General features: G+C 45.6%; 1 protein-coding gene across 2 annotated transcripts in view; it reads left to right on the top strand.

Moving 5' to 3' along the window:
• Positions 1-18,555, top strand: part of LOC119458893 (dynein heavy chain, cytoplasmic) — a 104,165-nt gene extending 85,610 nt beyond the window's left edge. For both annotated transcript variants that reach the window (XM_049670744.1, XM_049670745.1), the window contains exons 55-71: positions 388-505; positions 1,847-2,062; positions 3,538-3,777; positions 4,593-4,777; positions 4,964-5,033; positions 5,444-5,590; positions 7,655-7,744; positions 7,900-7,960; positions 8,121-8,208; positions 8,984-9,149; positions 9,812-9,946; positions 10,668-10,762; positions 11,284-11,458; positions 12,174-12,413; positions 13,187-13,359; positions 14,147-14,384; positions 18,340-18,555. In XM_049670744.1, the coding sequence (XP_049526701.1) occupies positions 388-505; positions 1,847-2,062; positions 3,538-3,777; positions 4,593-4,777; positions 4,964-5,033; positions 5,444-5,590; positions 7,655-7,744; positions 7,900-7,960; positions 8,121-8,208; positions 8,984-9,149; positions 9,812-9,946; positions 10,668-10,762; positions 11,284-11,458; positions 12,174-12,413; positions 13,187-13,359; positions 14,147-14,384; positions 18,340-18,540 (2,638 nt within the window). In that variant the 3' untranslated portion in view covers positions 18,541-18,555. The remainder of the gene's footprint in view (positions 1-387; positions 506-1,846; positions 2,063-3,537; positions 3,778-4,592; positions 4,778-4,963; positions 5,034-5,443; positions 5,591-7,654; positions 7,745-7,899; positions 7,961-8,120; positions 8,209-8,983; positions 9,150-9,811; positions 9,947-10,667; positions 10,763-11,283; positions 11,459-12,173; positions 12,414-13,186; positions 13,360-14,146; positions 14,385-18,339) is intronic.
• Positions 18,556-19,448: the final 893 nt, after the last annotated feature.

A 19,448-nucleotide genomic window follows, 5' to 3' on the forward strand; every position in this document is an offset into this window, starting at 1 on the left:
ATAAGATGATGTTCGTGGAATGATTTTGCTAATCTGAATAGCTCTGTCAAGCTTTGGCACATGTGGTTGAAATCAGCTTTTTTGTTAGATCTGGTAGCTTGATTAGTTAACAACGTAGCCTGTTAAATATATTAAAATATAATAATTACCCTGATAATCAAAAGGAGGTATGTTGGCCTGCTCTAATGTTTGAAGCTTTGTTGCACCAACTTGTTTTTCTCTTTTCATGCATAAAATAATTTTGTTTAAAAGTGACATCTTAAACAATAAGTAAGTGGGACAGGCTTGTCGGTCAGAACACTGATGTAGTGCAGAAGTGCAAGCAGTATTCATTTTTTCTGCGATCGCCATCCACTGAAATGTTTACATGCTTCTTTGAACACGTAGTGATGACATCCGGAACAAGATGAAGACCAAATATCTGAACAACCCCGAGTTCAACTTTGAGAAAGTGAACCGTGCCAGTCTTGCCTGTGGGCCTATGGTCAAGTGGGCCATTGCTCAGGTGATTTTCACCATTTTCTAGCCAAAGAAATTGTTTTCTGTGCCAATGCATTAGAATTCGCCAACTTAGGTCAGGCTCAAGCCTGGGTTCAAGCATCTACTGCAGCACTTTTGGTTCAAATGATCTGTCCACTTGGAATCCACCGGGCAGTACTCGGGATGGTGTTCAAAGAGTACTGACATGCAAATTGTCTGTCCCAATTTTTTCTTGCTTTTTTAGCTAGCTGTCGACTTTGTGTAATTACGATATGAAGCCTCAATTTTTAGAGAGCACCACAATTAATTGGAGCACTTTTATGCGACCCGTTCAAAATGCGTGCCAAGTGCAGCACGGCTTCGTACATGATAAAGAATATTCACGTCACCAAAAGCACACGTCACCAAAAGCAAAAGTGGCGGTCACGTGGTGCAGCAAACAACTCAAGAGCGAGCCAGTCATTCCAGTGCAGTAGTTCAATATCATACAATGACCGTGTCGCTGAAAGGTGCCAAATTGGCCATTCTCTTTGAAATGGAGGCGGACACTCTTTTTTTCTCTTGTCTCATTGTGTGCTGAAGGGACTCAAATCTCGGCAGCAGGGTCATAATGTGTGTGCCGGGTCGTGTCTAGCGCCACAAGACCACCATGTCAGATTTTGGTGGTGCGAATACATAGTCAACTTTTTATCACGTCCGAAGCTGCTCCGCGTTGCTCTTGATGTGTGCTTTGAACTGGTCTCATTAAAAGGTAACGTTATAATTTGTCGCGCGCTCAAAGAACTCGAGCCCTATAGCATAATTACTGGACCTACAACTATCCAACAAAGAAATAAAAATGAGTAAAAAATTTTCTGCTTCAAAAAATATGTTAATCTAGGCAGAGTCTTTTACGCAAAACATTGTAGACACCTTGGACGCATGTTTTCTTGCTGAGCAGTTCGCCTGCGAAATTTTGTGGTTGGGATCTATTGATAATAAGGGGGACATGTTTTTGACTTGCGAGAATTATGAGCTTAGGGCATGACTTGATGTTACAACAGTTCAGCCACCACAAAAGTACTAGCACATAAAAAAAAATTACGTAAGTCAGCTTTTTGATGTGAGAGGATGCCACCAAGTCTGCATCCATGTCTTGTGGAGAAGCATGCCTGCAGAATTAGTTTTTTTTTATTGCCTTTCTATCTATTCCCTAGAACAGTCGAGCATGAACTGCTATTTGAACAGAACCAGCAAAGATTCGGAACTATAAGAGGGATGCGACGCAACCTTTGTCACAACTTCTGGGAGTGTCGGCATGGGGGTACTTTCTTTCTTCCTTTCGTCTTCCTTGCTTCCTTTGCCAAACTCTCGCTGTGCTTTGCAGATCAACTTTGCGGACATGCTGAAGCGTGTGGAGCCCCTTCGCAACGAGCTGGCCAGCCTGGAGGCTGAGGCGGACAGCAACAAGCACAACGCCGAGGAGATCGACTCGGTCATCGTGCAGCTGGAGAAGAGCATCGCCTCCTACAAGGAGGAGTACGCCAACCTCGTGTCGCAGGCGCAGGCCATCAAGACCGACCTGGCCAACGTCCAGGCGAAGGTGAGATTGTGGGCGAGGGACAGCACAAAGGGGAGGGGTTTCGGCCCCTCTCTTTAAATGATTGCTCACAAGCAGGAGAACGTAGCGGTCTCACGAGGGTTGGATGCAAAGATGCTTGCATTCCTAGATTTTGGTGTACATAAGTTAAAGGTAACCTTAGGCAGCTTTTGTTTTTGAGTTGCCCACTGCTTCGAAGTCTGACTCTCACTAGGTTTGAACTTAAACATTGTCTCGCCAACTTTTTCCATGTGCAGCCAAGGCTAGGGATCATGTCAGCCGGTCAGTGACAAGAGCAAGCTGTGTGTGTTCTTAGAAGGCAGAGGGCTTGTCCATTGTGTGCCACTGATCTTTCCGTGATGCTCCCATTTAGTCAGCGTTGTGTGAAGGCTGTTCATAGACTGACAATAGAGGAGCCCTTCTGGGCCGGTATTTTGTAGCGATGCCTTTCCGATGCTAATGCCATTTCACGCTTGGTCAGTGGTCAGAGCAACGGTCCGCTAACGTTATCAACGGGATCAGCCGGCTGTGAGCGGTGGATGAGACTAGTAGAGAATAAAGCGTAACGCATCGCTACAAAATACCGGCCCTTGTTTTTCATTCTGGTTGGTTGCCATGACCTGTAGCTTTTGCTTTACGGCATGGAGTTCGTGAGACAAAGTGTGGTGACTCGATGACACTGCTTTTATACCACGATTCATAATGGATCATTATTTGTGGTTACACAATTTTCACAATTCTGTTCATCGCTTCTAGTTTTGTGATGGAAGCCTTTGCTTTGAAACTGTTAAAGTGTGGCGCCCTTGCGCCCTTTGCCAAACGACTCACTTTCAATAAACTTGATTGTTGGAATACTTGCAATGAAAAATTGGCAGAGCATCTTCTGTGTGTTGACAAGCAACTGCCATCATCATCGCCATCAGCCTATATTTTTATGTCCTCTACAGGACGAAGGCCTCTCCCTGCGATCTCCAATTACCCCTGTTTCTAATTTCCTAACTTCATCACCCCACCTAGTTTTCTGGCGTCCTCGACTACACTTCCCTTCTCTTGGTATCCATTCTGCACCTCTAATAGTCCACCTGTTATCTATCCTACGCATTACATGGCCTGCCCAGCTCCATTTCTTTCTCCTAATGTCAACTAGAATATAAGCTATCCCCGTTTACTCTCTGATCCACACCGTTCTCTTCCTGTCTTCTAACATTAGACCTAACATTTTTTGTTTCATGGCTCTTGTGTGGTCCTCAACTTGTTCTCGAGCTTCTTTGTTAACCTCCAAGTTTCTGCCCCATATGTTAGCACCGGTAGAATGCAATGATTGTACACTTTTCAACGACAGGGGTAAGCTCCCTGTCATGATTTGGCAATGCCTGCCGTATGCACTCCAACCCAATTTTATTCTTCTGTAGATTTCCTTGTCATCAGCAACTGCAACGGCTATCACCGATGTGCAAATCTCTTACTTTGCCATGCAGGTGGACCGCAGCATTGCCCTACTAAGCAGCCTGAGCTCTGAGAAGCAGCGCTGGGAGGACACGAGCGAGACCTTCAAGAACCAGATGTCGACCATCTCGGGCGACGTGCTCCTCGGCTCGGCCTTCCTGGCGTACGCGGGTTACTTCGACCAGCAGTACCGACAAAACCTTTTCAACAACTGGTGCGCCCATCTGCAGCAGGCGGGCATTCACTTCCGCCTCGACCTGGCACGCACCGAGGTGCGCAAGTATTCTGACTGTTCTTTTTCTGTGGCCGTTTTTGACTACCACTTTCAAGTAATATTTATGTGCTTGGACACTGTACTCTAATCTAACAGTGGCAGCTTTTTATCTCATGGTGCTTAATATTTTATGTGCACAACTTGAGTGGTTTGTTGCTTTTGCTGAAGGGCATGAACTAGGAAGACTTATTCGTGGTATCTCTTAACTGCAGTATGTACTAAATAGCTAAAGTAACAGGAGGAAGACTATACATTGAATCACTTATCAGTTCACATTGTATTGAAAGAAAAGGAACACATATGGCAGATAGTCGGTGATATGCATACTGGATATGGTAACCTTCTGGCATAGCCATATGTTCTTGATGCTTTAACAACACCTTAACAACACATAGTATTCAATAGAATACATACAATACAATAATGTCTTTAGCGACAGTACTCATTCATTATTATTCTTTTTTTCTTATAGTACACTTGAAGTTTCAAAGTACATTCTTTGAACACATTAGCATGACACATGTAAATACACAGGCAAGATGGTGTGCTCTGTTGCATTCTATTGGTTCTAAATGCATTCTAAGCACAATAGTGTTTGTTTGCCTAGTCTTCTGCCACTTGCTGCTGTGCTCAGATTGGAAGAAACATTGCAGCCATGAGTGAAGAAGCTCTTCAGGCCTTGAGGTAGGCACGTTGGCATGCCAGTGACAGCTGTCGTTAAACTCGCCAAGCTGTGAGAGGTGCTTTTAGTGAATTGGGCCGCTGTGTTTACATTTATATTCATCAACCTTTTTTTTTTCTCTTGTACTGCAGTACCTATCGACGGCAGACGAACGCCTCCGCTGGCAGGCCAATGCATTGCCTACCGATGACCTTTGCACAGAGAATGCCATCATGCTCAAGCGATTCAACCGCTATCCGCTCATCATCGATCCATCTGGTCAGGCCACCAAGTACATCCTCAATGAGTTCCGAGAGCGCAAGATTACCAAGACAAGGTAAGGAAGCCAAGTGTTGTCACTTCTGAAAAGAGCGCAGTAACCCTACCCTCTATTTTAACTTGTGACAAGGAACAATTCAAATTTCTTTTTAGACTTCATCTGCACCGTACTATTCATCTGGCACTTTTTTTCCCAAGAGATATTCTTGTCTTTGTGTACATTGAAACTTTGTTGTATTTTCAGCTTCCTTGATGACTCCTTCCGGAAGAACTTGGAGAGTGCGTTGCGTTTCGGAAACCCATTGCTTGTTCAGGTATGATATTGTGGCTCATTCGTGTCTTCGTTCATTGCAAGAGACTTGCAGAGCTGCAGAGACAAGTTCTGTCTTGTATTTCTTTAAACTGAGCTGTTGCTTCGTCACTAGTCCTGCACAATTGACTTTGAAGCCATTGGATCAGTCAGCATGTCACGCAGGTCTGACAGAAAAAAGTGCAGCCTAGTTAAGCTAAACATTGTGGCCTCTTAGCCACATGGTAATGCACTGCAAGGCCAGCTTTCCATAGTATGGTTATAGAGAAGGCTGAACAGCTGAATTCACTTCGTGAATCCTAGAATGCTCGGGCATCAATCTTGATCCACTGCTGTTAGAGCTTCACATTATGCACGCCTGCACGTGATGCACCATTTGGTTTCCTAATGGTTTGCACCCTTAAACGTGTCTAGGATGTGGAGAGCTACGACCCGATCCTGAATCCTGTACTGAACAGAGAGGTCCGCAAAACTGGTGGCCGTGTCCTCATCACACTCGGGGACCAGGACATTGACTTGTCACCCACCTTCTGCATTTTCCTGTCCACCCGAGACCCAACCGTAAGTTCCACATTCTTAGGTGTTCCTTCCATGGTACTATCATTGAGGTCATGCATTTGCTTACATCATTGTCTGCTTGTTACAATATTACTGCCTTGACATCTGCTGTGAACCATTCGCACATTGTGTTGTCTTTGTCTATGTTGTGCTGAAGCTAACGTGTTGCACAGCTCCCGCCAACTCGCCCAACAATGTGTACTCCTGCTGTTCATTGTTTCTGATGGCTGGCCTTTGCTGGTAGTCTCAAGAATGGCTCAGTTGTGTTTGGGAAGCACACAGAAAAACACACTTCAATGCTGGAGAGGGTGAACACAGAGTGCTTGCACATTGTGTAAGCACCTGTAGTGAACACTTGAAGCAGGGGCAAGTAGCCACGTCATGCTGCTAAAGTACACCACCAGGAACAAATATGGGCCTTCCTTGAAAAGCTTTTGGGATGGAGAGAAAATGGCCACTATGTGGCTTTGGCAAGAGGGGTTTGTTTACCTGTGCTTATGCGTGGTTACAGAGAATAAACGAAGTGCTGCCAAATAATTAGTAATTGCAATCGTGGTAAATTTTATCGCAACAAGTGCAGTATGAGTGTAACCTTGAGCTAACCATTTCCACCTTCACTAACCAATAGCGAATAAAACCATTTGTAGGAGTACAGTCAACGTCCGATTTTTACGGACTCCCTAGTCGGTGAGTCGGCGAAAATGTCCGAAAAATTGGGCAGTCTGAAAAAACTAATGGCATGCCTTTTGCTCCCTTCCAAGGGCTCACATCGTCGCAGGCACATCCAAAATAGCTCCGAAGGCCTGCCAGTACACTTAGTAGGCGTATCGGTGCTCGTACTACTATAGCAGTCGGCAGGTGCACGCATGTATAATTAAGGAACACATACAGTGTCACATGACAGTCGCCCCTTCCCACTCTTGGTATGCTTCACTGCGTAACAGTGCTGTATTGAGACGAAGCTGACTTCCAGGAATCACCATCATGCAACGCACCGTGCTTTCTAAGACTTTGGCAATGATTACAAAGGTGGAGTTGGCGCCATTGCTAACAGCGGCAAATGATTTTAATGAAAAACATGGCAACAAACAGAAAGAAGCTTAGTAGTGAACGTTGAAGTAGCTAGGCCTAGCGTTGCCACGGTGGTGGCTACGGCTGCCAGCGGATCTGCGTGTGAGAGTGCCGGTTCGTGGAGGCCTGATAATCAAAATAGCGGCGGCGGTGGCTACTATTAATGCCGTTTCGGCCCTGCAGCTCATGGCAAGAAGTCCAGAAAATCGGACGGCGAAGGTTTTTTGCGTCCGAAATTTCAGACGTTCTTTCAGACGTTCTTCAGACTCTCTAGGGTACGTCGCGGTGCTGTGAGAGCGTCCAAATTATTGGGCAGGTCCAAAAAATTGGGCGTCGGGAAAATCAGTCGTTGACTGTATTCACAATTTAGGACAATAATGCATCCGTTGCTTGTAGATATCTCAGCATACAAAATAAATATATAATTTAACTGATAAAATCACAATGTCCTTGCATTTAACTATCATTAAAATCCACCTCAAAAGAACAAAGTTTTCAGCATGATATTTGAAAGCAGAATGCCTGAGTTATTCTTGAGATGGGTTACTTGAGTATGCTGTCAATGCGTCTTTCAGTTGCACTTGAAAATTGCACACGAAGAAAGACACCGATGCACAAAATGGTTTGTGTTGAAGGCCCGTTGTGCTCATTTTACAATGGCACTTGCGTAAAGTTTTGCAACACGCAGGAAACTTGGGCTCTCATGCACCATATTGTTAAAAGTGTGCGCTTAGTAGTCTTCAGCAGCTTTCTTATTGTTTTATCAAATTTGTCGTTGACCTGGGGCTTTTGTCATGGTTGCTGAGTGCTTCCCACTGGGCAATGAGGTGTGCAGCCTTTTCATTGCAACTGTGGCTAGCATAATGACAGTCCTGCCAGTAAATTAAGTTGAATTCAGAAGTCCTATTTCCTTAGTTGCTCTTCCCTTTCCCGTTGTGTCGCTTTTCAGTGACACCTTGGCATCTTCGTTGCCCGTAATGATTTTACTCTCGCCAGGTGGAGTTCCCGCCCGACCTCTGTTCGAGGGTGACGTTTGTCAACTTCACGGTGACCCGAAGTAGTTTGCAGAGCCAGTGCCTGAATCAGGTGGGTTGCATGCTTCGTGTCTCTTGCAGGAAGCGTCGCACCTTCCTGAAATAACGTGCAACTTTATTGCATAGACAGCAGTGTGCATTGCTGCAATTGCGAGAAGATTGTGAGTTTTAATTTCTGTCTGTTTCCATTGCAAATGTTGGGCACAGGTCTTGAAGGCGGAGAGAGAGGACATTGACGAGAAGCGCTCGGACCTCCTGAAACTTCAGGGTAAGGGCGGGGCTTCTGTAACATTGCTTTGTCGTGCTTGCTGTTTGCCGTTTATTTAAAACTGTGTAATTTGACCTTTAGTATGTTTTCATTTGCACTGCCAGTGTTATTTTGCCGACGACAACAGTTCATTGCGTGTTAATCGTTGTCTTCTGTGCAGGAGAGTTCCACGTGCGGCTGCGACAGCTGGAGAAGTCTCTCCTCCAGGCCTTGAATGACTCGAAAGGCAGGATTCTTGATGATGACAGGTTCGTCTGCTGTCTAGTGAAGCCCATGCAAGGCATTCGGGCACTTGTCACTTGAACAACTACTTGGCTGTGTGATGGCACAGGACCCATAATATGCGGACAGTGCGAGGAAAGGGTGTGTAGTTAGTGCAGTGCCACTCATAGCTGACTTTGTAGGCATATTCATTGTCATGTCGTTGAAGCTTTGAACTCCAGCAGCATCAGATTGCAGTCACTGACCGATAGTTGATTATTCAGAGAGCTTCGCGGCACTGCCACTCTCTTCACGAACAGTAACAGTTGCATGCAAGCACCCAAGCAGTCTGCTGGCAGAATATGTGGTCAGCCTTTTTCAAGTGGCTGAGGGATAATTATAGTGTAAGCATTAACCATACTGTCATCTTATTGTAGTGACAGCATGACAATAGTAAGAATACAGACTGACCAGCAAAAGAAAACAAAAAAAAGAAAAGGAACCCTCCTTTAAAATGGCAGCACTATAGGGCATTACAATATTCTGGCAAACTAATTGGACGTGGTTACATATACAGCACCTGTAGGCAATGCACAAAGGATGAGACGAACACAGGACAAGTGGTGGCCTTCATTCCTGTGATCTCGTACTTACGTTGTCGTTACAAGCTGGGTAACATGCATAATCACTGTTGAGCAACAGTGCTCAAGCACGTCTCCATTCCTTAGTGTAGTAATGTGCATTGCTTTTGTGAGGGAGTGATGCTCAAGGTGTTCCGTAAGCTCAGAGCCCATCTTAATTCCCCCCTTTTCGCCGGTGCAGTGTGATCAGCACACTGGAGAAGCTCAAGAACGAGGCGGCCGAGATTTCGCGCAAGGTGGAGGAGACTGACAAGGTGATGGCCGAGGTGGAGGCCGTCTCCCTCCAGTACCAACCCCTGGCCCAGGCCTGCTCCTCCATTTTCTTCACCCTCGAGGGGCTTCACCAGGTTGGGACAATTACTCTCTTGAGAACGCGTTAAAGGATAGAATGAGCACATCGTGGACGATGAGCACAGCTCTGTTCTCATTTTGTGCTGTGGATTAGCAACTGACCATAGCTTCTATCCTTGTTCACTATTAAAGGATCCCAGCAGGCCAGTATAACTGGAGAGCCGTGTACTGCAACGTCACTTGTAGCCTGTATGTTGCTTTGTTATGCTAAACCCCGTCCATCATTAATGCACTCAATTGGGTCAGTTGGACTAAGCTATGAGCAGTGCCTGAATGTTTGGAACTGTGTTGCATGTTACTCTATAAAGACAGTGTGGACCATTAACAGAATGACATTTGTCATTACAAAAGGCTGCTCTGTGCAGTAATTATCGTGGTCATAAAAACTCTGTGGTTTTTTTGTTTCAAAACCATAACTTGATTATGAGGCACCCCATAGTGGGGGACTCCGGAAATTTCGACCACCTAGGGATCTTTAACATGTGCCCATTGCACGGGACACAGATGTTCTTGCATTTCGCCCCTATCGAAATGTGGCCACCGTGGCCGGGATTCGATCCCGCAATTACCATGGCCATGATTTTGATTTTAAACATCACTTCACTCTTTGCGAAAGTGCCGATGAAGTCGTCATGTGCGTGTGTATCTGTGCTTGCAGGCCCACTTCCTGTACCAGTATTCCCTCCACTTCTTCCTGGAGATCTACAACGATGTGCTGACCAACAACAGCCACCTGACAGGAGTGGTGGACCACACTTCACGGCTTGGTATCATCACCAAGGACCTCTTCCAGGTGGGGTTGAGAGGTTGATATCAAAACGTCCATATAGTCTGTCGGTTTACAGAATGGAACAGGTTAAGCTTGCATGTAGACAGAAAGCACCGAGCTGGATTTGTGCAACACCGCATAAACTCTTGGCATCGCGCACTCAAATTCACACTTCACGGCATCGCGACTGCGCACAATGGGCGAATGCAAAACACTCCCATGGCCTCAACCACCCTAAAATTTTATGTAGACTGAAGCCCAACCAGTTTTCATAAATGCGCAGAAAAACATATGGGATTATTTTTTTAAATAATGATAAAGTTTATTGAATAAATAGTTGCATTTGCCAACCACAGTTTCTGCTTTAGTTGTAAGTAGTTTGTACAGTGGGGGTGCGCAGTGCCACACCGCTGCGTGTTGGTGACAAATGTTGTTATTCAGGCAATAAAATTTTTTTAGATTAAAGAACTTTTCCTGTCCTTTCTGCACATTCTCTTAAAGGCACATCGTGTTAATATCTGTAGTTTTCAAATGATAGAATATTTACCTTTTCTCTTACTTTTGGTTCACTCTGTATATTTGGGAAGCTCCTTGGGAACATGCAGCACCACAATACTTGTAAGATATTAATGACAGCCACTGCATTTGGTTGAAAATGTTCAGCCCTTCTTACGACACCTTTGAGTGCAGCCACTTGCGTTATGTGGAAGTGTTGTGTGCTCTTGACATCCGTGTCTCATCACAGGTGGTGTACACCAGGGTCACCAGGGGCATGCTTCATGAAGACAAGCTGGTCTTTGCCCTCCTCCTCTGTCGAATCCACCTCAGGGGATTCTCTCAGTGAGTACTCGTCACTTTCTGTGGTCACACTGAAAGATTGGACATTTAACAGTATTTTCTGTGCTTGTGTTCTTATTAGCACTAGTGCGCATTTATTGGTAAGGCTACACAAGTTGTCATTTGCAAGTATGAAGTCTGACGTTGTGTATGCTGCAGCATTGAAAGTTTTTTTTTTTTCATTGTGTGCCACTTGAATACAGTATCTACACAAATATGATGTTTCAAGAGCAGGAATTTTGGTGACTTAGAAAATACGCATTAATATTACATTTGTAATGCAAACTAACTATGCATAATGCAACTGTATTCATGAGCTTAGAATGGGGGCCTCTGAGCATACCGTGATAGATGGTCCCTTGCTGTGATGCCTGTCCTCACAGTGGCTCTCCCATTGACTCTCCCAAAACTGGTCGGCTTTTCCTGCATAGTTCAGGCACCTTGTGGCGAAGTTTGGCACATTTTGAAGTGCGAAATTGTTGACGCTCGGAGGCTAATTGTGTGCATTTGTGTGCTGTGCACAGGGAAACAAACTTTGAGCACGAGCTGAACCACCTGCTTCGTGGCAAGGAGGGCATCCTGCCAGGGCAACCAACCATCCACGTTGCCGGTCTGTCTCCTGACCAGTTGGAGGGCGCCACCGCTCTGTCGAGGCTCCCTGCATTCCGCAGCCTCCAGCAACGTCTGGACGAGCATCCGGTAAGCTTTGTCCGTGTGTGTACATATTTGAGGTCAGCGGTTTCTGGCATTTGCTACGGCGTGGTAGGCTAATGTGAGACTGTCATTCTTTCAGCTTGAAGTAAGAGGAGTCAGCAGTCTGTCTTTGTTTGAGCACTTATTTGTACAGGGTGGGATTGAATTGCCACACAGCTCTGTCTAAAAGTTATTAATGTGAATTTTAGTGTTATTGTCTACATTATAGTCTGAAATGCTTGAACTGCTACTTTGACATGTTGGTTTATGCTGTCACACAGGTAAGGAACACATTTGGGCTGGTCTGTGCATATTCAGGACTGAGTGTAACAGTGTGGCAGGCAGACCTTTGTATGTAGGTCTGACCATCATCCTATTTCTTTCTGGTATTGCTTTTTTCAAGTTATGATGTTTCACACACCACATACAGGACATTCCCACTGACCATAGCACCAAGGCCGGTATTTTGTAGCGATGCCTTATGACTTATTCTATACTAGTCTTATCATCCACCGCTCACGGCTGGCTGATCTCATTGATAACGCGAGCGGACCGTCGCTCTGACCACTGACAAAGCGCGATAAGCGGGAAAAGGCATTAGCACTACTGGAAAGGCATCGCTACAACATACCAGCCCAAATCTTTGTATGGTGTGGTGTTTCTGTGTACAAAGCCGTTTGGTTGTATGCGCAAGCCTTTGGCTAACTGTCCTCTACTGCAGGACTTCATGGGCTGGACAGAGAGCAATGCCCCGGAACGTGACGTGCCCGTCCTTTGGGAGGAGGGCTCACGGCCCCTGACTCCCGTGGGGCAGGCCATGCACCAGCTTCTGGTGATCCAGGCCTTCCGTCCCGACCGTGTCATCGCCCAGGGCCACCAGGTGGTGACAGCTGTGCTCGGTGACGACTTCACCTCTGCCTCCGAGACGGAGCTCGACCTGGCCGCTGTTGTTGACAACGAGGTTAGTGTTGCGTAGGAGCCTGCAGCTGTGTTTTCATTGCCTCTCGTGGGTGTAGGGAGCTGTATATTGTTTCAGTTGGAAGAGGCTCGAGAATTAGAAACATTTTGTAGCATTAGCATTACATGGCCCTTGAGATAATTTGGTTGTTGTAGCTGCTTTGTGCCTTGTGGGCAACTAGTGCACTGGTCGCAGTGTGTCAGAGAATGCATTTTGCCCGTCATTTTTTTGTCTGCTTCCTTGAGTGCCAGCATAGCTTAACAAAGTGTTCTTAACAAGTTGTGTGGATGAGTAGGTAAAGTTCCCAATAGATGGCACCACAGGTCTTGGGATGTGTTTCAGAGCTCAACACATCAGTACAGCAGCTGCTCCTTCTCATGAATGGCAAGAGCCAAGACCTCAAGAATTTGTGGTGTTTGCCACCTCATCGAAGTAGCATGATTTAGCTCGCCACCTGTGTTGAATAAGATTACTGTATTATGTACAAGACCCCTGCAGTACATTTTTCACGAGACCTCTAGAATTAAAGGCTGTAGCCAGGAAAATTTAATGGGTGAATGTACTGAACATGCTTTCAGCATCGCAAGGACTAAGTATCAGTGATGCTATAACTTGAAATACGCAATTAATGAAGATAGTGGCACTGCTGTAGTTGGTAATCATTCTATTTGTGTTGGGCGTCGTTTGTCCATGTGCTGCAGTTACTGAGAAATTGTAGACGGTCATTCAAATTTCTTCCGAACAGGACGTGACCATGTGTTTGACTTCCTGTGCAGGTGAAGGCAGGCACCCCGATCCTGATGTGCTCGGTGCCTGGTTACGATGCAAGTGGCCGGGTGGACGACCTGGCCGCCGAGCTGGGCCGCAGCATCACATCCCTGGCCATGGGTTCAGCCGAGGGCTTCAGCCAGGCTGAGAAGGCCATCAACGCTGCCTCCAAGAACGGACGGTGCGTTGTCGAGGCAGTCACTTGATCGTTAATTAGAAAGAACAGGAGGAAATTCTGGAGGCCTGACTCTGTCATTTGCGATAGGCCTAGCTACAGTAAAGTGGCTCGATCTTGTCGGTAATGTATGTTGGGCTGACATTTAATATGCTGTTTCTTGAAGGGCGACCAGATTATCTCTTTCCTCATAGTGAGAACATGCTTCCGCTACAGCTTTGCTTCTGCTACAGGTCTAGTGGAAAGTGGCAGATTTCATGGCAAAATATGACCATGATTCAAGTGCTCGCTTGGATGATTCAGGCAGCTCATCCAACATGGCCAGTGGAAGTAGCCACGACTCAGTCGGACACATGGAAGACATGCCAATTTTGCTTGAGATGTGTATAGGGATGAGGGTTAACCTGTGTGCAGTGGCTGTTGAGGTGCAGAAGGGTGGGCAGCTGGGCTAGTTTGTAGGTATTTGCGGTTTAAAGCATAAGTGAAGGTGCACAAAGATTGGGGCAAGACAAGCACCATTTTTTTTTTTTACTGAAGCTCGTTTATTCAACGCATTGGAATTTATAGACAGGTGATACGCAGGCACGAAGGTGGCAAACAAGAAAAAATGATAACATGGCATGGCATGAATAAGGTGCCATCAAGGCATGAAAATTTGTAGGTCTAGTAATGCTGTTGTGTTGCCGAGCTGTACGGATTGAGAAGGGCGGGCACAGCACAGTCCTGACCCATCAGTGTGCAACTTAAAAAACAAAAAAAACTGGGGCTAATTTTGTTTTGCGCATAACTGCAGGTGGGTGATGTTGAAGAATGTGCACCTGGCCCCACAGTGGCTGGTGCAGCTCGAGAAGAAGCTGCATGCGCTGCAGCCGCACCCTGCCTTCCGCCTCTTCCTCACCCTCGAGGTGCACCCCAAGGTGCCCGTCAACCTGCTGAGGGCTGGACGGGTGTTCCTCTTCGAGCCTCCTCCGGGCATCCGCGCCAACCTCCTGCGCACCTTCTCGACCGTGCCTGCCCAGCGCATGATGAAGGTGCGTTACGGTTGCTTTGTCATGCCTGTTCGGTTTCCTCAGAAACGGTGGGAAAGGAAAACCAATGCGGCATCGTAAATCGCTTATCTAATACTTATCCGTGGATCTGCCAACTTTTACGATTTTATTGTAGTAATGCCCGATTTTTAGAGCTTGCTTGCGATAGTCATATTGACACCAATGAGCTTGCAATTTCTCATTTGTGTCTGTTTTAGGGCAAAAATCATTTCGAAAGAGCGCAAGCACAGCCGCTGACCAAATTTTTTGAGAGCCGGATTGATGACACGGGTCGATTATCCAAACACACCCTCAGCAGTGACACCAACTTTTGGCAATCAAAGTTTAAGCTGCCGTTATGTAAATATTTTATTAATAAATGTCGCAAACACTTCCATTTGTCTGTGGTGCAGATAACTTTTCCGGCAACTTTACAGCAGAGTGCCTGTCCACAGCATCCCTACAGAAAAAGGCTGTGAAGGTTTAATAAACAATAGATGTATTAAGTAATAAAACAAATTTTAGTATATTTCACCATATATATTTTAGTATTTCTAGGCTTTCACCAAAGTATTTTTGATATTCCAAGGTTGGCTTGCACGTTCGCTTAACTCTGATATCAGCTGCTTTCAGCACTTGGTTCTTTCATTGTCTTTGACTCCCTTCTTGCCATCAGATACCAGTGGGCACTTTGCTAGATTTTTTCTGTCATTTTCTTTTCTTGCTGCTTCAGTTGCCTGTATACAAAGTGCCTTTTTTCTGAATTGTAAGAAATTTAAGCTTCTAAGTTCCTGATCATGGTTCATTATAAAAAGGTGCCTAGAGCAAGGGACAAGAAAAAGAAGGAAGACAAGACACATATGCTGTGTCTTCAAGGGATAGGGCCTTCTTCTTGTTCCTCATTTTATGCCCATCCCCTTCAATGAACCAGTCGAACTCGCCTAGTTTGCTACTAATAAAGTTGGATCCGACACGAGATACTTTCTTTTTACCCGATACAGTCAAACATCGATATAATGAAATTGTACTTGCAACGAAAACCTTCGTGAAATGGCAAACTTGATTCAGTCGAACTTTTAAAGTTTCAGCTGTAAAAACAACTTCACAAATTCCCAGATCATTCCTGGTGGATAGTACTTTGTTAGTAAGCACTTATAAACAAATTGCAAGAAGGTTGGACCATAATAGCGTGCCTATGAGCACCAGCGCATGCGGTGCAGATCGCGCCTAGCGCAATGCATCAAAGTGGCTCACAGCATCCGAGCGTTGCGTGTGTTGCATCGCGCGAAGCCATAAACGTTGGGTGCTGACCACGCTTATTGTCCACAGCCAGCGCCCACAAATTAAAAACAAAAGTGTAAAAAGATGCAGATACTCGTCCTGAGCACACAAAAAAAAGTCAAAAGGTGGAGCATTGATAGCGATTGCAAAGAGACAACTACACGAAGTAAGGTTTGTAGTTTTATTTGTGCCACACATGCTCAGGCAAACATTAACAAGCCTCTCTCGATGACCATGAACTCTCTTGTCACACATGAGCGAAAGCTTTGCGCTATGTATGGGAAACTTGAGAACTGCCAACACTACATGCGTGCAAATCCAATATGCATCAAGGCATGAACGGTCTCGACTCTGCCTTTGCACTTGCTGCGGAGAGATTACCTCCAAGATACAGTGCGTGACTCGCATATGGATGCGTGCGAGGAGAAGAGAGCAGATAGGCATGGTTCCCCTTCCCTAACGCGTGCTTGATCATGTTACCATGCGCTCACTCCCTCCCCATCTCCCTTGCACACAAGGAATCGTCAGCTCCAGTGTTCCTCCGAGCGCTGTGAGCTGCCGCACGCCCCGCAGCCTCTGCAAGTTGTTTACCAACTGCGACAAGTGGTGCAGCGGTGTTTCTTGCCTACCGCGAATTGGCGTACGCGCTTTGACAGCGTTTTTTACCGCTCAAAATTTTCATGCGGAAGGGCGCTTGAAATAACTTTTGTCTGGGCCGACATTTTTCATAATTTTTTTTGCTAGGTTAGCTAGCCATGCAGGCTCCAAGTACATGCTTGGAATGACCCAAAACTTCGTTGAATCAAAAGCATGTCACGAAATTACTTGGTTATATTGTAAGAAAAAATGCATGGCTTTCAATGGAGTTAAGATTGGGAAAGGAAAATAGTGTGTTACATCGCGAATTTCATTAAAATGAGGTTCGTTACACTGAGGTTTGCCCGTATTCTTTATAGGCATACTCTGAGACATCAGAAAAAAAATTTGTCCGCCCTTCCGTTCCGTGAAGGTGGTTAACCAGCGAAGCTGAAACGTGTGGCCCCGGTGTTTATCACTGGGTTAATCTCGAGGGTTCATTAACTTTTTCCTTACCGTGCCCATTAGGCATGGTTAGCCCTGTATTGATGGTTTGAAACGCCGCTTTCGAGACCTTCCGCGCCGCTCATGGACATACTGCGCTATCGGATGTGAATGCAGAGAACTATATTTTAGTTTTCTAAGCAGTTCGCTTTTTTCCCGTGAGGCGGTGATTTTTAAACGCGCTCCGAAGTTTCGTGATGGTCAAAGGAGAATGAAAAAATGGCCACCGGCTATCGATAGTTTGAGATGCCGCTTTCGAGACCTTCCGCGCCGCTCACGGACACACTGCTCCATCGGATATGAAAGAGGAGAAACTATATTTTTCTTTTCTTAGGAGTTCGCTTTTTTTCCTTGCAGGGGGTGATTTTTAATCGTGCTCCGAAGTTTCGCGATCGTCAAAGCAGAACGTAAAAATGTTTGGCTCCGGAAACAGCGCGCGCGCTTCGGGAGATTGCAGATATCGCGATTCCGCTGCCTCTGTGGCTGATCTTATTGATACATCGAATAGCAGCAAGTCAGAGCACGCTGACTTTTCGTCGGACTTTGAGTCTGAAAGCGATGACGACACAAACCAGCCCAGAACATCGGTGGCCGCAGCCCGGCACGCCCAACTGTAGTGCTTGCAGTTATTTTTCTAGCGAAATACCTGTTCAATGAACAATTTTGATTTTTTTGGAGATAGTACCTAATACACGGCAATACATTTTGTATATTTAGAATTTTATTGACATTTTTTCTTAGTAGATACAAGCATGTCTTTACAACTTTGTTCAGTTTTATCGCACAATCTTGATTTTAACAATTTATACCTTTTTCATGACATCTCGTTAATAAAGCTTTTATGCATGAAAAGTGCATTCATTTTGCTTTCTGTTTATGTATTACATTAAATATTGAGTGCAGTAGTTCCTTCAGAAAAAAAACAGCTGCCGTAACATACAAAAAACACCCATTTGCTTCATGGTAGGGAAAGAGTAAGTATTTCTCAATTATGAGGTTACACACACGTTCGGCTGCGTTGAAAAGAATGATGTCACTGATGGTATGCCCGCAGTCCGCCCTTGTCGCTTGCATTCAATGTGTCGAGTTTGCTCGGCGGCATGGTTAGCAGCATTCGCCCGCCACTGCCGCTTGCGATTATTCGAAGTTAAATTGCTTCAAAATTAAATCTGTCCGTTACGTAAGACAATGAATGGCTCATACCCCCTTTTAAGCAATGGCTCATACCCCCGTGAATACGGCCTCCCCATTACGACGACAGAAGAGAAGTGAAATTCTACGCTGGAATGATGAGCGGCAACGCAGCCAGCTGTGGCACATGACGACGATGACACTCGAGCCAATGCTGTTGATGAAAGTTTTCTGTGGACAAGCTACTAACAGATGCTTTTTCGTTTCGCCTAGCCATATAAAGCTTCGCTTTAAAATTTACGAATTTTGTATCATTTCATTGTATCCAATAATTCGTTATATCCGTGTTAGCTATAGCAAGGTTCTACTGTATTCCTGATAGTGGTCTATCTTTCAACTTCTACTCGTGCAATTAATTGCTCCTGCTGCATCTTGAGTGTTGCTCTGCTTGCATCTTTCTCGGCAGGCTCCTGGTGAGAGAGCCCGTCTCTACTTCCTCCTCGCCTGGTTCCACGCCATCGTCCAGGAGCGGCTGCGCTACGTCCCGCTCGGCTGGGCCAAACACTACGAGTTCAACGAGTCCGACCTGAGGGTGGCCTGCGACACCCTGGACACCTGGATTGACACCATCGCCATGGTGGGTCACCCGGCCCTGAGCATCAAATGAATGCAGTGGCATGCGTTGAGGAGTGGAAGGGGCAGTGAATTTGCTGAAAGGAGCAAATTTCCTGCCTGGCAGTGTACAGGTCGTCATAAATTCAAACTTGCTGGCAACCTGGCAACTGCCTTTGTTTTTATGCTTGATGTGTTTATGGTCACAAATGCAAATGTTTCGAGTGCAGCTTTGAGACCCATCTAAAATTTGGCTACTGTGTATATATTGGAAACTTGGCAAGGCACTAAATACCCGCCAAGGTAGCTCGGTGGTTATGGCGTTCTGCTGCCGAGAACATGGTTGCTTGTTTAATTTCCGGGCACAGCGGCCACGTTTCAAAGGGGGCGGAATTCAAAAACACTCATGCACCGTGCTTTGGCTGCACGTCAAAGAACCCCAGGAAGTCAAAATTAATTCGGAGTGCTCCACTCGGGCATTCCTCATAACCCAAGGCACAGCTTTGGGGCGTTAAACTCCACAATTTTAAGGCACTAGCACAGTTGTGTTTCTTTGAAGTCACCTCCTATCGCAGAGACATTCAGTACAGGTTTTATATTTTGATATCAAAGTTGTGAACACAGCGAACTGTGCAGTACAAAAGGTGCGTAAGCCGAACTAAAGGATCCAGCTAGACACTTGCCCGGGCACCATATTTCATTCCTTCTGTCAGTAGTGTTCACATTGCATCCAGTGGTCTGGGCAGGGATTGCAGCGAGCTTGATGCGTCTTGTGCAGATGCTAGACTTGTCTTTCTACAGGCAGCTCACAATGAAAGCTTCCTTCACACTCAACACTGAAGTGCCTTCATTAAGGGTGTGCAAATAATCGTAATTTCGAATACGAATCAAATAGTTCTTCCTATTTGATTCAAGAGTTCATTTTAGTGGAAGTTGTCGAATATTCATTTCGTTCGAATAATA

This window comes from Dermacentor silvarum, chromosome 7 (genome assembly GCF_013339745.2).
Source record: "Dermacentor silvarum isolate Dsil-2018 chromosome 7, BIME_Dsil_1.4, whole genome shotgun sequence".
Lineage (NCBI taxonomy): Eukaryota > Metazoa > Arthropoda > Arachnida > Ixodida > Ixodidae > Dermacentor > Dermacentor silvarum.